At 40.0% G+C, this 18,046-nt stretch overlaps 1 protein-coding gene across 1 annotated transcript in view; it reads left to right on the top strand.

Moving 5' to 3' along the window:
• Positions 1–18,046, top strand: part of LOC107695915 (kinesin-like protein KIF21A) — a 44,232-nt gene that overhangs the window by 20,290 nt on the left and 5,896 nt on the right. Inside the window, exons 19-30 of the mRNA XM_016496027.1 lie at positions 569–670; positions 810–975; positions 2,844–2,864; positions 3,467–3,524; positions 3,610–3,664; positions 3,914–4,125; positions 5,214–5,345; positions 7,904–8,040; positions 14,304–14,478; positions 15,380–15,544; positions 15,653–15,770; positions 17,488–17,658. Coding sequence (XP_016351513.1) covers positions 569–670; positions 810–975; positions 2,844–2,864; positions 3,467–3,524; positions 3,610–3,664; positions 3,914–4,125; positions 5,214–5,345; positions 7,904–8,040; positions 14,304–14,478; positions 15,380–15,544; positions 15,653–15,770; positions 17,488–17,658 — 1,512 coding nt within the window. The remainder of the gene's footprint in view (positions 1–568; positions 671–809; positions 976–2,843; positions 2,865–3,466; positions 3,525–3,609; positions 3,665–3,913; positions 4,126–5,213; positions 5,346–7,903; positions 8,041–14,303; positions 14,479–15,379; positions 15,545–15,652; positions 15,771–17,487; positions 17,659–18,046) is intronic.

Raw genomic sequence — 18,046 nt, 5'->3', positions numbered from 1 at the left:
AAGTCCACTTGGCAGGACACCTATGGTCGAATCAAACGCACCTTCTATGATCTGAATCAGTTTACTGTAATGACACTGCATCAGTTCACTGAAACGGTTCTGAATCATTTCACTGACATTAAGTACCATCACTGAAATTACCCTTTGTCATGTGATCAAATTCTTGCGAATTCTTGAATTAAACTTGCGAAACAACCCAAGTACTGTACCTGGAAACAGGGTTGGCAGGTCAGCAAAACAAAACCAGCATAATTGCTAATTAAAACTAGCCCAGTCATGTTTTTTAGGTGGTTTTCCCCTTTGTTGTGATTCCACTCCATCAAAATCGCACAACCTGCGGCGACAGTGTAAAAGTAGCCCAATTCCGCAGGAAAACCATGGGCTTGGCAACACGCAGGAAAGCGTCCACCTGAGTTGTTGTCATTCGCCACCGTCGCTTGTCAATGACGTGCGACTCGTATTGACAAACCGATCTGAGAATAATGCCGCCTAAATCAAACCACTGAAGTTAGTCTAAATGGAGTTTGAATTAATTAATTGAGGACTTACTGTTCTTGTTCATATGTAGGAGGAGGGTGATGCTGTTGATGTTTCGGCTGTGATTGGTTCCTGCACTCTGGCTGAAGCTCGATTCCTACTGGACCATTTTATGTCCATGTCCATCAACAAGGTATCCAATCACAAACCTGTTACCCTGCTTTGGGATCTGTGTTAGAGACTACAATGTTAAAAGATCTATTCTTAGACAGTTTCATTAATTTATTAAAACATTAACACACTTGGCATTCATACTGACTGCGCGCTTTCAGGGTCTGCAGGCGACTCAGAAGGAATCTCAGATAAAGGTGTTGGAGGGGCGCCTCAAGCAAACTGAGATCAACAGTGCCACTCAAAACCAGCTGCTCTTCCACATGCTGAAAGAGAAGGCAGAGTTTAACCCGGAACTGGATGCGTTGTTGGGGAATGCTCTGCAAGGTAGGGACACTCTTCCTGGGGCTTATCCATTAGCCCCTTGACCCCAGGCCCTAGGAACTACACAGAGACCCCAACTCTACTGCTCAGCCCTGCTAGCATGCCAGAATGCTCAGATTCCGCTTTTCCACTGGGGCTGGTGCCAGAGCCAGTGCCAATTCTCAAAGCGGGCTGTGCTTTTTCTCACAAAAAACCCTGGATTGTTGCCCAAATCATGATGATCAGTCATTGGAAAATGAGCCCTGGCCAAGCACTGGTACCTGCTTCTGCACCAGCCCCAGTAGCAAAGCATTATATTGAACAATTTTGCCAATCATAAGAAACCCAGGACTTTTTTGTGATTCTGCAAAAACTCACAAATGCATCTGTAGACTCTATGGCAGGGACAGCCATCCCTCCATCTGGAGGGCTTCCATCCTGCAGAGTTCAGCTCTATTCGTAGTCAAACATGCCTGAACCAGCTAATCAAGGGTCTTCAGGATTACTTGAAAATAACAAGCAGGTATGTTGCAGCAGGTTTGGAACTGAAGTCTACAGGAAGTTAGCTTTCCAAGGAGCGGTATTGGCTACCCCGGTCTAGGAGTTGCACCGACTAGTTGATTAGTTCTGCCACTAGTTGAGGTGTTGAGTCTGTGTTGACTAGTCATGGAGTTGTGTAAGCCAATAATTCTTGCAGACCACCCTGAAACGAATCAAATATTGCCCAAAAGCTGACAGAAACTATAAGCATGTGTGGTCTGTTAAGGCATCATTGCCTATTGCAGCTCTATCAGTGTTGTTTGCCTCGTGACCGGACTCGGACACATTTTCATGGTCTTCGTCTTGTTTTGTACTTGGGAGCATTTGGAATCGGTCTCGACTCAAACTCGACCCTCCATTGGTCTTGGTCTTGACTCGCACTCAGCCTACTCAGGTCTCAGCCTGGACTTGGACTCAAATGAGCTGGTCTTTACTACAACACTGTGTGTTGAGTTTGTGGTCTCAGTATTAAGTCTGGTCCACATTGCAGCTTATATTGCCCAAGAACCACATTTTTAGACAGGAAGAGATTGTCTGAACCACATGTCTGACAGAGTTCGTTTTTGGATACCTTAAATCAGCGGTGTCCGAACCTGCTCCTGGATGGCCGACGACCTGCAGAGTTTAGCTAAAAACTGCTCAAACACACCTGTCTGAAAGTTTCTAGCTTTATTAGCTATTTCAGGTGTGTTTTATTAGGGTTGGAGCTAAACTCTGCAGGACATCATTACCCATGAAAGGTTGTACAGACCGAGCAAGTACTACAAATAATCAAAGCAAACTTTGGAAAAACAAAACATCCTTGAAAGTGCTCGCTGTAGCAGCCAAGATACTTTGAAAGCTGTTTGACTGTGGACTGATACAAACCTTTACACCCCTTTACTGCCAAAAGTTACTTAGCACCCAGCCAATCAGATTGGAGCTGCCCTTTCAAATTACGGGCCGTGAGTATGTTGCCTAAGACTAAATAGGTAGCCGATTACAGTGAAGTAGTAAAACAAGATTTCCGTGGTCACCTGGAAATATCAGGGAATTTTAAAATTGTGATACTCAGGTCTGGAAAATCATGAAAATGCAATGGAAATGTGTTGGTTAAAAGGAGTGGGAACTTTTGAAATATCTTTTCCATATTCACATTGTACTGTGGTTTAGCGTATATATCCATGAATCCCGTCATACCATATGACTTCATTTCTGATCTTTTACTAAGCATTGTATTAGGCCTCTCCAGTTTGTTGGTTTAATATCTCTTTCGTATTTGTTACATTTGGTTTTGTTTTCAACTGGGGGAATGTATTTTTGATTTCTTTGTTGCCTTTTTTCTTTTCCCCTGTTTGGCCGATTTGAAACAGAACTAGGTAACATGCCCTTGGGTGAGTACCAGTAGCCACACTCTCTCTGTAATGAGTGCATGGGTCTACCTCTTCCGACTAACCACAGGCTAGCGGTCCCGTCCGCAGGTGCATGAGGCTTCTGTTCATCTGTCCACACCTCCTCTACCGGTTCCTACCATATTAAAACATCAGTCCCCAGCTAGCAACATGCTACTTATTAGCATTAGCATACATCACAGTCCGGCAGCAGGAAAACAAGTAACTCTTCCAGACCATGTACGACTAATTTTTTCCCCCTCCTTTTTGAACGATTTACCATTTGTGTTCCCTCATTCCTCTTCTCCACAACTTTTTTTGCACTAACTTTGATGGTAGCCTCTTTCTGGTCACAGCTGATATCAGAAACCGGTTTGGATCAGCGTTTCACAGCAACTAAAGAAACTAGCATGGTAGCGCTGTGCTTAATTTATCCTCATTTGCTTTTGTTTTTTTACTACCACACTCTCGAAAGCCTCTTTTAAACATCGCAGATAACAGCGGCGGTGTGATTTTGCCTCAATTCAACTATTTTGCAAGTCCTTCCAAGAAATTCTTCTGGTGTAAATTATGTATACACTCTCTTATTTCTTTTTTCTCATTAGAAAATGGAGATGATAGTAGTAGTGACGAGTCGACCCCAAGTCCTGCAGTGGAAGGAAAGTATGTTTATCTGCTAATGACAAATATATTTGTTTTCATTACTGTACCTTCAATGAATGATTGAATATATTATCCCACAATTCAGCACCCTGGCCTCAGACCTCATGAAGTTATGTGGCGAGACTAAATCTAGGACTAAGGTATGGGACAAATTACTTTAATTTTACCTTACCCAAAGCTTGGTAAGCAAGAGACTTTAGGTGCAAACCATTCAAAGGGTGATCCATGAGCTAGGATCAATGTCACCTTAATCGAGACACCTAATCTCAGTTGGACTGAACCTAATAAGTAACTTTGGATGAAAGCTTTGCTAAATGACAACTGATTCCTTGCATATCCTGTTCCTTACTTAACTAAGCATGTCTGTTTGTTTTTCAATAATTGCAAAGGCCCGAAGAAGGACCACTACTCAGATGGAGTTACTCTATGTAAACAACTGTGATTCTGGCCCGGACACACCAACAAGAGACTTCTCTGTCCCTCTACACCCAATGGCTGAGACATCCGAGGTATCTGGAGACCTGGAGTCGACTGGAAATACAGTCAGGGATCGGGACTACATGCTCCCTCCTGCAGGCTTGTCCTCTAGAATGGGTACCATGTAAGTATGTAGTAATCTCAAACCTTGCTAACTAAAAGCTTAACACTTACTCACTGCTCCACCTCACATCATGCATGAACTAACTACTCCTGTTTTATGTTTACTTTACAATGTTGTGCCTTGTTAGGACTGACTCATCTGGTCACTTCCAGTTTACAGTAATTGACAGTTCAGACAACATCAAAGATGGGCTTCTCTAATATAGGATGTTGCTTTCATTCACTTGACTTTTATTCCTGTTCCACGTGTTCTGAGTGGCTAACAACACTAAACAACAAAACTTTGTTTGGTACTGATGAACATGATAATCAAGAGTCATATTTGTCCACATAATCTATTTGTCAAAAAAAATAATAATAATTTGGACCAAACTATATTATTATAATAACTTTTATTTCTCTTGAAACTTGGATTACCGAAAACTAGATAACAAAAGCATAGTAGGCCATGGGGACTACTTATCCAGCGGGAAGTGCTGTACACTTCTGGCAACCATTTTTGTCAGACTGTTTACCACAAATTCAGATCAAATAAATGGTTACAAGGGAGTGTGGTCAAGAATAACAATAAACAAGAATAAATATCTATTTGACAGTAGTTGTGAGTATTTTCAAAATATCTGTCAGTAGTTGAGCATTTTCAAAATATCTGTTTGCCAGTAGTTGTATTTTCAAAATATCTGTTTGTCAGTAGTTGTGAGGATTTTCAAAATATCTATTTGCCAGTAGTTGCAGATGTTTGTCAAATAACTATTTGCCAGTAGTACCAGACATTTTTGAGATACCGTTTGCTAGTAGTGTCAGATATTTCAGAGAGTCACCCCACAATTGTTTGCCAGTAGGTTTGCATTGTTGCCAAGGGTTTGTTGCAAGTAACACTGAAGTACTGCAAACATTTTTGCGGTAGTAACTGTGAAACCCACCTCTTGGGTTTAATCAGCATTTTCAGTTTTAAAGAACAGGCAACGTTCAGTTGTTTCTGTCTTCTATTATGCATGCTGCCCATCTTATTTTTGTGTATTTTTTTTTTTTCAGTACTTGTGTTTTATTTTATGTTTCTGTCTTTCACATTGCAAATGGATCTTAAAGTAGCAGCTCTGGCAACAGACTTCCAGCAGGTGGGCAAAAGAGAGTACCGGAACCATCCCCTCTGTTTCGCAGGAAGACTTATGACAAGGGACAAGCCCTGACTGACAAGGCCAAAGCCAAAGAAATCACACAGTAAGAGCTAGCACCCCCCAGTGGCAGAAAGTTACTACTGCAATTTTTGGAGGTTTTTAGTCTCTGCCTGTTTGTACTGGTTTTTAGGAACTTAAAGGGGTCATATGATGCGATTTCGAGTTTTCCTTTCTCTTTGGAGTGTTACAAGCTGTTCATGAATAGATAAGATCCCTGAAGTTGCAAAGACTAAAGTCTCAAAACCAAAGAGATATTCTTTATCAAAGTTAAGACTCTGCCACACCCCCCTAAAACGGCTCGTTCTAACACGCCCCCACATATCTACCTCACTATGTGGAAATATTTGCATAATGCGCCCAAATGTGCACGCAAAGAAAGAAGGCGTGGTTTCATTTATTTGGCCTTCCGAAAGTAGATGCATTTAGGAATCTTTAAGATTACTTACCACAGAACAGCAATGCATTTTATGGATGACCGTTTCGTGAACCTAGGAGAGGAGGTAATTCTGACTTTGCTATGACAATCTGGCGCTTTTGAATCAGCGACTTGTTACTAGTTTAAGTATTTGCTATTGACTGTTCAAATGCGGAGTTTTGCGCATCGTGTGTGTGTGCGCGCGCGCGCGTTGGTGTGTGAGAGAGAGAGAGAGAGAGAGAGAGACAGCGTCACATCAAAGTGGAGTCAGCTGTCTTAACCGCGGCTTGTGTACTGCATCATTACTGTGTCTATTCCCCTTTCGGGCTTGAACTGATGGTAAAACTAATGACATTATTTACTGTCTTTACATTTATTTTGAAAGATGAAGCTCGCAATTATGGTAAGGGGCGTTACATTTCCGACGAGTGCTTGCGGTGTTCGGCCAATCACAATGCACTGGGTCAGCTGGCCAATCAGAGCAGACTGCGCTTGTCGGAAGGAGGGACTTTGTAGAAAACGAAGCGTTTGAGAGAGGCGGGGCATAGAGGACCTACAATAATGTACAGTATTTGAAAAATAATGTGTTTTTTGAACATTAAAGCATGTCAACATATTCTGTTACACCAAATACACAAAATAATGATCTTTAAAAAAGCATCATATGACCCCTTTAAAAGGAATACTGCAAACAGGATATGTATATCGAAAGTTTGGCATATATGATTAAAAAAAAACAGTTTTTGAAAAAGCTTGTTCTTTGACTTTTACCCTAACATATCAAATAATAGCCACTTTACATTGGCTGCAATAATCACACCGTTATTAAGAATGAGAATGAGAATGAGAATCACATACTGTGTAATACTCAGAAGGGGGTCGAAATTCCAATTTAGACAAGTGATTGTTTTCAGTAATCCAGAAAATGGCATTTACATGGCATTTTCTAATTCAGAGTGTTGTCAATAGTTGTGTTATTAGCAGTCCACATAAAAGTTGCCACAAAATGCTAAATTGGCTTGGCTTTGAAAGTAGAGAAGTCATTGATTTTGCCCTGCAGAACTTGTCGCATGGGAGTCAATAAATGGTAGTCTAGAATGAATAACTGTCCTTTCAGGATTTCAAAATTAAATGTCTCTAAAGGGGTGTGACCAGGCCAACGTGTTTTCCAACACACGACTGCAAGACCTGGATTGACCTGGAGAGTAATATACCAATTCAGTTCTAATATTTATTTTCTCTATAGAGTTTACATAACACAATGTAAACTAAGGTCAAGAGAAGTTTTTGCCTTACAGATGCTGACTACTCTGATTATTTGCATCTAAAGTTTTTTTTTGGTTTTTAATTTGCACTGAATTTAGACATTTCTCATATGTTAATTGAATAACAGATTCCTCTGTCTGTGTGTGTGTGTGTGTGTGTGTGTGTGTGTGTGTGTGTGTGTTTGTGAATATGAATGTGCATGTGCATGTATTTAAAGTGTTTTCAGTGGTTATGGGAGGAGCCTAGAGTCAGTCCTGCCCCGTGGGCGGGGCCCAGCGTTATATCTCCAAGCAAGTGTCAAGACAGTATCAGTAAATCATAGTCCAAAGGGGGCAAAGTTAACGTCATCATCTGTTCTAGTTTAAAATGTAGGAATGTGTATTTAAACAAAAATATGACTAAATTTGAGTGTTTGGGTTTATGTTTAAACTTTGATGTGCTTCAGTCTTTCTCTGTTCTTTTCTGAAACACAAGTGATTTGACAAGCCTCTCCACTCCAATTACATTTTTGATACATTTTTGTCTTTTGTTTATCTATTTAGTTTTGCATCATACATGTTTATTTCACTGCATGTGGATGAATTTCTTGACAGGCACGCATGCCCTATCATACTTTCATAAACTGTTTTGGAAAAATCGTACAGTGCCATAAAAAAATGATTCGCCGCCTTCATGATATTCTCTTTTATTACCTATTTTGAGAACTAAATGTCAAACTTTGACAGGACACTTCTGGAACATCTGGGGTCTTTTTCAAAACTAGAAATATGGAGGTAAATATGAAGTTAAAGAGGGAATCAGGAAGGGGGAAAGTATTTTTATGGCACTGTTTGCTGCAATGTGTGGATAGAGGACAATGTCTCTATACACAAGTCTTAATGGAGGAATTTACTGATTGTTGATTTTTTGACGTGCATCAGAGGTATGATCAACCCTGTTCCTGTATCGAAGAGCAGTCGTGGCAGTTCTCTGCAGTGTGTTCATATAGCCGAGGGTCACAGTAAAGCTGTACTGTGTGTCGACTCCACAGATGACCTCCTCTTCACTGGGTCAAAAGGTCAGAGCACCATTCAACATTCATTATATAGTTTATGCTAGTATGATTTTGTTGTGCTCACCCAACCAGGTTGCTTTACAATACTATAACAAGTGAACACAACAGCAGACAAAGAGACAATACAGATACCATAGATAACATACATGATATGAAAACAGTTCATGAGGTTAGGGATCAGAGAAACATGTAATGAAACTAAATGTGTAAAGGGGGCTTTTGCAGTTATGTAATGTTGAGAGGTCATGGATGTTTTGGGGAATGGAATTCCAGAGTGTGGGGGCAGAGATACAGAAGGCCCTTCTACCAAACGATGCTAGTTTGTGTCGTGGGACCAACAACAGACCAGAATCAGAGGACCTAAGAATGCATACTGGGATGTACATATGAATGAGATCAGAAATATATGGGAGGACAAGACCATGGAGGGCCCTGAATGTCATGACAAGAAGAATCTTGTATTGAATATGGAAGAGAACGGGGAGGAAATGTAGTCTGCGTAGAATAGGAGTAATGTGGGAAGATTTATTGGTGTATGTGAGAACCTTAGCTGCGGATTCTGAATGAATTATTTATTTATTTATTTATTTATTTAATATACTTATTTATGTAATGTATTGTTCTTGTAAATCTATACAATGTATTACGGTAGTTTGCTTGTACATGGAGTGCTAGTTGGCACAAGAATGCAACATAACAGAGAGCGTAAATGAGCAGCATGTTTCAGTAAAAAAGGCTCCGCAGTAAAAGGTTATTTTTGTCATTCCTTTTAACTTAATAGTGGTGATGAGGAGGTTTTGGAATCCTCAATGATTAAAAAGAAACGTAAAAGAAAATTGTGTGTAGGAGAAGAAAGAGTACTAATCGCTAGTCAAACAAATGTCCACGGTGGCAGTCAGAGTCACATGCTGAGCTCGTGTGAGTACGGTGACACCTACAGGTCAGAATGCGAACCACAGCAGCCATGGAGGTGTAACAGCTGATCTGTGACATTTAGTGCGAAAAAAAATAAATTACAAAAAAAAAGACAGTAAATTACAAAGAAATAAAAAAAAAAAAAAGGAAAAGAAAAATGGCCACAATAGGATGGGTGCTAGTACTAAAGAGGATTTTGACACCTATTTGGATAGATTTAAGCGATGGATTGCAGCAAATAAAATTGATAGTGGAAAAAAAGAAGATGTGTTCCTGAATGTTTTAGGATCTGTGGATTATGGCCTCTTAAAAAAAAGTCTAGTTGAGCCAGTTAAAGTAGCAAAGTAATTGACTTAACTGGGGGCAGTCGTGGCCTAATGATTAGAGAGTTGGACTTGTAAGCCAAAGGTTGCAGGTTCGAGTCTCAGGTCCGGCAGGAATTGTCGAGGGGGGGAGTGAATGAGCAGCGCTCTCTTCCACCCTCAGTACCAGACTGAGGTGAGACCCTTGAGCAAGGCACCGAACCCCCAACTGCTCCCCGGGCGCCGCAGCACATGGCTGCCCACTGCTCCGGGTGTGTGTTCACTGTGTGTGTGTGTGTGTTCACTGCTGTGTGTGTGCACTTTGGATGGGATAAATGCAGAGCACTAACCTGACCTTTTCTCTGTAAATTAAGGGTGCACACACTATTGCTGAAAAACACAATCCCTACTTAGCAGATATGTCCGTATGCACAAAGGTACAGATCCCTAAATAAGACCATATCTGCAGAAACTTTTTTTGTATTTTTTAAATTTGAACTAGCACCTTATGACTACACCACATTATGTACGAGAAGCTGCAAAAGACACAGGCGCAAGTGGAATGTACAAAACATGGTGACATTAATTTTTAAGGAAATATAATGGGCGATATATTGCGTCACCAAAAATTATTGAGGTCATGTACATATATTGCACGATAAGTCGATATATTGATTATTGCAACAGGCCTATTCACTACTGTGAATTCTATTTACAAATTCCGAGTATCGGTCACCATACTTGGCTACACGTCACTTCACACACAATCACAATTTAATCACAATTTTAACATACCAGGAAATGACTCAGACCCTTTCTGATCATTTTAAGCTCAAGCCAATTCTGATTGCAGAATGCTTCAGATTTTACCAACACAACCAAAGTCCTGAAGAAACTATATCTGGCTACATTCTGGCTTTGAAACGTCTGGCAAGTTCATGTGGATTTGGAACATTTCTAGATGATGCTCTCATCTGTCTGTGGACTTGCAGGAGAAGGTTACTGTCAGAAAAGGATCTTACTTTTAAGAAAGCCTGTGATATTGCGCTCACAATATAATTAGCACACAAGGACACTAAGGAGCTGGGTGCTCCGACAACCATAAAGGACACAATTGTGCATAAGGTGCAGAATGCCTGTGGAGCCAAAGAGAAATACAGAGGACATGGACGTTCTCAGTGCAATACAGTACAAAGAAAGGGGCCCAGCAGCAACCTTCTAACAAGCATAAAAGCAGTTGTTACAGTTGTGGTGGAAGCAACCACCATCCCACAGAATGCCGTTACCAAAATGAGAAATGCCACAACTGTTGAAAAATTGGACACTTACAGCGTGCATGCAGGAGTCACAGAACACGGCGTTCACAAAAGCCCAGTGAGTGTCAGGCAATACATCAGAAACACAGTGTGCAGTGGATGATGAACTGTTTGATTTATTCACTATTTACTCTGGTCATGACAAGGCGGATGGCATTTACATTGATCTTCAGCTAAATGGCAAAACGGTTAGCATGCAACTAGACACAGAAGCCTCTTTGTCTTTGATATCAGAGTACATTTCTAATGACAAATTGAAGGACTTTAGGTTGCATCCAACCTCCATTCATCTGGTCTCATACACTGGGGACAAAATCCCTGTATTGGGCGAGCTTAAGGTTCCAGTCACCTATGAGGGACAACAGTGGTCACTTCCATTGGTTGTGGTCAAATGAGGCAAACCTCCATTGCTAAACTGGAAGGAGATTTTCAGCTTAAGTGTCGCCGGTGAGCGTCACTTCACTCTCTGATGTCCTTGAAAAACACAGAGAACTCTTTGGAGATGGGTACAGCAAAATCACTGACTTTAAAGCTAAAGTGAGGGTGCAAGAAGGATCCCACACTATCTTTAACAAACCGAGGCCTGGTCCGTATGCCCTTAAAGAAGCAGTAGAAAAGTAGCTTGATCGCCAGGAGAGGAATGGAATTATCCCTCAGGTCAGAAGGAGCGATTGGGCGGCGCCCATAGTAGTTGTGGCCAAGGCGATTATAAAGTCACAGTGAACAAATGCATTCTCGCAGAGGAATATCCGCTACCGAATGTGGAGGATCTTTTAGCCACTTTGGCTGGGGGAAAAGTCTTTAGTAAGATTGATCTGCATATCACCAGCTGGAGTTGGATGCTGAATCCAAGCAGTACCTTACCATAAACACACACGTGTTTTTATGGTACCATCACATTGCTTATGGAATTTCCACCGCACCTGCAATTTTCCAACACACAATGGACCAGATCCTTCTGACATGTAGTGTGTTTTATGGACAATATTCTGGTCTCTGCTTCATCTTCTGGGGAACATCTGATAGTACTAGACAAAGTGCTGTCACAATTTCAGCAACATGAAGTAAAGGTGAAGAAATCAAAATGTGTATTCCTCTGTAAGTCTGTGTAATTCTTGGGATTCAAGATTGATGAAAAGGGCTGCATCCAACAGAGAGCAAGGTGGAAGCGATTGTGAAGGCCCCTGCTCCTAATAATATCTCAGAACTATGAACTTTTCTCTGATTTCTGAACTACTACGAAAAGTTTGTGCCAAATCTTTCCATGCTGTTGGCCAATGTAAAGTGCCAATGGTCTCCACAGTGTGCCCAAGCTTTTGATGCCTGTAAACAGCTACTGTCGTCAAGTAAGTGGTTAGCCCACTATGATCCCAAAAAAACCACTTAGACTTGCCTGCGATGCTTCAGCGGTTATCTCACATGTGCTGCCTACAGGGAGGAACACCCCATTGCATTTGCATTGAGGACTCTTAACAGCAAGTGAGAAAAACTACGCACAGATTGAAAAAGAGGACCTCAGCATAGTCTTTGGAGTGAAAATGTTTCACAAGTATCTGTATGGATGCAAGTTCCACCTGCTAACTGATCATAAACCTCTGCTTGCTATCCTAGGTCCCAAGTCTGCCATTCCTACACTTGCTGCTCTATGCATGCAACGTTGGGCATTGACTTTGTTGGCCTATGATTATGACATTGAGTACAGACGTTCTTCTGATCATGCAAACACGTTGTCTAGATTACCATGTGACTCAGCCTCTACAGGGAGGGAAGAGGAGACTGTGTTTCAGGTTTCACACCTAGACAGATTGCCAGTCTGTGCAAAGGACATTGCCACTGAAACTAGGAGAAATCCCTTGCTATCAAAAGTGCTGGACCTAACTTTGTCAGGATGGCCCAATCATGTCACAGATGAACACTTGAAACATTTTCATGTCAGGAAAGACCAGCTTTAAACAGACCAGTTCTGTATCCTGTGGGGTTCGAGAGTGATCATTCCTCCAAACTATAGGGAAAGACTGTTGTCTGAGCTGCATGAGGGTCATCCCAGTATAGTAAGAATGAAGTATAGTAATATACCTCTGGTGGCCGGGGCTCGACCAAGACATCTAGAACTTAGTAAGTAAGTGCACTCCATGCGAGCTGGGTTGAAATCAACCCCCTAGCGCTCCCCTGCATCCATGGTCCTGGGCAACAACACCCTGGGAGCGCATTCACATAGATTATGCAGAGATTGACAAACAACACTTTCTATTGACTGTGGATGCCCACTCAAAATGGGTGGAAATCTTCCCCACTCACCTGACCAACTTAGAAAAGACCATAAACATCTTGCACCATCTCTGGGCTTCGTATGGATTCCCAAAAGAGTTGGTGTCAGACAATGACCCACCATTCACTTCCAGGGAGTTGGAGGAGTTCCTAAGAAAAAAATGGTGTGCATTATGTTCTGTCTCTTCCGTATAATTTAGCCACAAACGGTCAAGCCAAGCGGGTGGTACAAATCTTCAATAAGGCATGGGAAAGGTTAAGAGACCAGTCTCTTGCACCTCATCTGTGCCGGGCGTTTTCATACACTAACAGAACGTACACCTGCTGAACTGTTCTTGAAAAGATGGCCTCGAATCTGTCTCACACTGCTAAAGCCAGGTACATCTGCTGTGGTTGTCAAACACCAAGTGTAGCAAAAAAGAGGTCATGACACACCTTCTAGGAAACTCAGATCATTTGAGGTTGGCCAGTAAGTGATTGTGCGGAACAGTCAACACTCAAATTGTGCCTGGGCTCCAGGAGTGATTTTGTTCAAACTTGGACCTCTCACGTACCAAGTTTAAGTCGGAGAACGTCGTGTGAAGGTACATGTGGACCATTTGCTGCCATCTAATATACAGGACCGAACGGCTGCTATGGACAGTATCATGGCTGATGATTTTGCTCCTTAGGTGTGTGACGAGGGCAATGCCAGTGTTACCCGGCCTCATGTTCCAGTGGATACAGGGACAGTTCCCAGTCCTGAAAGGAGATATCCACTTCACCAGAGGAAAGCACCTAACAGATTAAATCTGTAGTTATGGACTGATTAGTGGTGCTAAAAAGGCAAATTTAGTTATATCATGAGAAGTTCTAACTCATGTGTGTTCAAAGTTTGTTATGTGAGACACAACTGTACTCACATTGTTGCATAAAGTCTGCTGGGGAGGAAATGTAATGTATTGTTCATGTAAATCTAATACAGTGTATTACGGTAGTTTGCTTGCATATAGAGCGCTAGATGGCACAAGAATGCAACGTAACAGAGCGCAAGCGAGCAGCATGTTGCAGTAAAAAAGGCTCTGCAGTAAAGGGTTGTCTGTGTCGTTCCATTGAACTTAACAATGTATTGTTGTGTTGGATAAGCCATAGAAGAGAGAATTGCAGTAGTCGAACCAGCACTCCAAAAATATTAACACTCAGCACAGAAACAAGATGCAAATTGAGGAGGACCGACCCTAACGCTTGCACCTTGTGACACAGGGGCAGTACTGGACTTAGCCTGGCGGATAGAGATGTAATGCTGACGGTAAGAGAGGTAGGAAGTGAATCAGGATAGGGTAGTTCCAGAGCTACCAAGAGCAGAGAGTTATGAAATAAGAATACTGTGAGATTAACCCTTTCAGTTCCTGATTTTTTTAGTACTTATTAGTAAAAATAACTGGTCTAACAAGTTTTTATAAGCTGGCCCTGTTTCCTCTTTCAGACCGGACTTGTAAGGTGTGGAACCTGGTCACAGGACAGGAGATCATGTCTCTAGGCGGCCACCCCAACAACGTGGTATCTGTGCGTTACAGCTCCAGTCTGGTGTTCACAGTCTCCACCTCCTACATCAAAGTCTGGGATATCCGTGACTCTGCAAAGTGCATCCGGACACTCACGTGAGTTCCTGTCCAACCTAACGTGCATATAGAATAACAATACCACATAATATGTTTTCGGACACTTAAGGGGGTCATCCGATGCCTATTTTCCACAAGTTGATATGATTCTTTAGGGTCTTAATGAAAAGTCTGTAACATAGTTTGGTTAAAATTTCACAATGGTAGTGTAAAAAACACCCCGAAAGGGGTAAAGATTTTAGTAGATTAACAAAAAAACACTGGGTGGATTTTTATCATTATAGGGTGATTGTGTACACACACTGCCAACACACATTTCAGTTCAAAAAACTTGCAAAAGTGCATGTAGCATCGGATGACCCCTTTAATTGCATGTTAATTGCAATTAAATGAAAACATTTTGTAGTTTTAATTTATTTTAAATGCAATTAGCTGAACTTTAGAGTGCTTTTTTTACCCACTTAAGTAGGAATTAACTTAAGTACATCTTTATATGTACTTCATACTTTATATAATCAGGTACTTTGCATGAGCTTTAGTATGTTAGTCAAAAAATCTTTTTCGGCCGAAACCACAATTTCCGGTTACCGATATTTTGGTGCACCGCTACAGTTAAGCATGCTTCTTTTTCACTAGGATTGTGCCATTGTGATTTTACTATTAAAGACATTAAATCTTATTAAAGCTTTACTAGATTTTATGTCATTTGGAATTTGAGAACATACTATTTTGTCCAACTTCTTCCTTTGGGTCTTCCCCAAATTGGTTCAGATGATCCTGAGACCATGTTCATAAAAACGTATTAAAAGCTTTTTGATTCCAGTCTGGACACTCCTGTATTTAAGTAACTGTAAATGTATTAATTAAACGATCAAAATGGCCATTTAGTGTCCTGGTATTTAGATTTTCTCACTCTGTGATTGTGTGTTTCTACTTTCAGATCGTCGGGTCTGGTGAACACTGGTGACACATGTGCAGCCAGTACAAACCGCACCGTGACCATCCCAGCCGGCGAGAACCAGGTCAACCAGATCTTTCTGAACCCATCCGGCACTGTTCTTTATGCTGCCGCAGGCAACTCTGTTCGTGTGTGGGACCTGAAACGGTATGCGTTCAACCCAGCATCCTTTACTTCACCCACTCTGGAGAGCTATAAATAATTTGCTACATCATATATCTAATTCTTTCACTGTTTTCCATGTCTTTTTGTCAGATTTGTGTGTACAGGGAAACTAATGGGTCATCTGGGTCCGGTCATGTGCTTGACTGTTGATCAGACTGGAAATGGACAGGATCTAGTTATCACTGGCTCTAAGGATCACTACATCAAGGTTTTTATATCTATATCTATATATTTTATATCAGTGGTCATTTCAAAGTCGTTAGCTAGCACTTTCCAGTAGGTACAAAATAGTGCCTGAAATTCATCCTTCAGTAAATTGTATGTATCATTCTCAGGAAGTCAAGCTATGAACTCTTTTATTATTTGTTTTAATTTATTTTCTATGAGGTTATTAATATTTTCAACCCTGGAATCAGAAATCCTGATATGTCTAAGTATAGTTTAAAACTTTTATTTGTTAGATTTTGTTATATTCTAACTATAAACATGGAATGCACATCAAAATAAAATATACATGTAATTAAATTAGGCAAAAAAATTATAATAATTAAAAGCATATTAGAATGACTATGCTTGTGAAAAAGAAGTGTGCTCAGTTGTATTGAATGGGCACTTGTGGTGTACTTAAAATCTTAAAAGTATTTAAAAAAAAAACTGCACTTGCAGATTAGTTAGATTATATTGATTAATACTACTTAAGTGCACTTAAAGAGAGACACTTTCATGAATACAGTATGTTTCTTAACACACTTAAGTACTTTTAAAAAGTGCACTTTGTAATAATGTTAAATTAAAAGTTTTACTTTACATTTTAAATCTTTATCTTTAATAATCTATTGTCATGCTTGAAAAAGTACACTTATTTTGATGTTGACTAACATACTAAAGTTTATGTAAAGTACTTGATTATAATCTTAACTGTAGTGTGTTATATGATGTTACATTTAAAATAAATAAAGACTAGCTAATTACATTTAATATAAATTTAATCTATAATACATTTTCAGTTAACATGCAATCAAGTGTCCGGAAATGTTACATTCTGTTCACACTTAAGTATATTCTTTTAAAGTTCACACTTAAGTATATTCTTTTAAAGTTCACACTTAAGTATATTCATTTAAAGTAATTACATTTAATATAAATTTAATCTATAATACATTTTCAGTTAACATGCAATCAAGTGTCCGGAAATGTTACATTCTGTTCACACTTAAGTATATTCTTTTAAAGTTCACACTTAAGTATATTCATTTAAAGTTCACACTTAATTATATTAAAGTGTATTAGTGTACCATTTAAAATTATGCTATAGTACACTTCTTTTTCACAAAGGTTTAAGGGTTGCAGATTTTGCCTAATTTTAGTCATTAGCTAAATTTGGACCAAATGTTGTTTTGTTGTTTTCATAAAATCATAAAATAAAATCATAATCTTGATTCTTCCAATTCAAGGGGAAAAAACAGGAACAGGAAAACTAAATACTACTAAAATTAAATGCTAACTAGTCCTTTTTTTTTCTTTAAAAAAGGTAAGTTCTAAGACTATTTGTTGGAAGGTCACAATACTGGGACAGGGCAAGATCCCCATTGTATAGGCTGTACACACATTTGATGTAATGTATAAAAACTTAACCTATTATAAAAAGTTTGAATGAAAGGTATCTAACATATCTATTAGGTCTGACAACATGACAAGCAGAAACAAATTTTAACATATTGTGGTCACAAATTAAGAAATACAATAATTCCCATTATTTACTAATTTGTGGCATTGCTTTATTTAAATCTTGGCCATGTTGTAGTAATTAGTTCACTAATAATTTATGGAAACAAAGTCTTACCACTTCCTGTTAGGTGATATATTGATGGCCCCATAAAGATGGCCGAATACCATGTGATTAGATGTGTAATTTGTTTCTGCAGATGTTTGATGTGACAGAGGGTGCTGTGGGTAGTATCAGCCCCACTCATAACTTCGAGCCACCCCACTATGATGGCATCGAGTCCCTGGTGGTTCAGGGAGATTGTCTGTTTAGCGGCTCCAGAGACAACGGCATTAAGAAATGGGACCTGACCCGCAAGGACCTACTGCAGGTACAGCCCACCTGTATTGACGACAGGATCCATGAATACATTGAATATTAAACAATAAATAATTCACACCAAATATATATATATATATATAACATTTGAGATTGCCAGCTGTAAGCTGGTCATTCATCTGAAACCCTCCACCTCCCCCAGCACCACCTGTCTAGAACTGCTACAGGATTTATGTACTATATGCCTACTCATCAGGGTTTCCACACAGGGTTCCCACTCTTTCATGAACACCAGATTCAAGGACTTTCAAGGACTTTTTAAAGCACCTTTTATTTTATATCAAGCACCTATCCAATTCACACCCCAGCATATGTAGTGTCATGAAAGACCTTACATTACTTAACATTTCACCACTTACACTTAACATTTACATAAAAAA

Source organism: Sinocyclocheilus anshuiensis, unplaced genomic scaffold (assembly GCF_001515605.1).
Source record: "Sinocyclocheilus anshuiensis isolate Anshui unplaced genomic scaffold, SAMN03320099.WGS_v1.1 scaffold626, whole genome shotgun sequence".
In the NCBI taxonomy this organism is placed as follows: Eukaryota; Metazoa; Chordata; class Actinopteri; order Cypriniformes; family Cyprinidae; genus Sinocyclocheilus; species Sinocyclocheilus anshuiensis.
The sequence above is the reverse complement of the archived record's forward strand: the minus strand, read 5'-3'. Positions and strand labels throughout refer to the sequence as shown.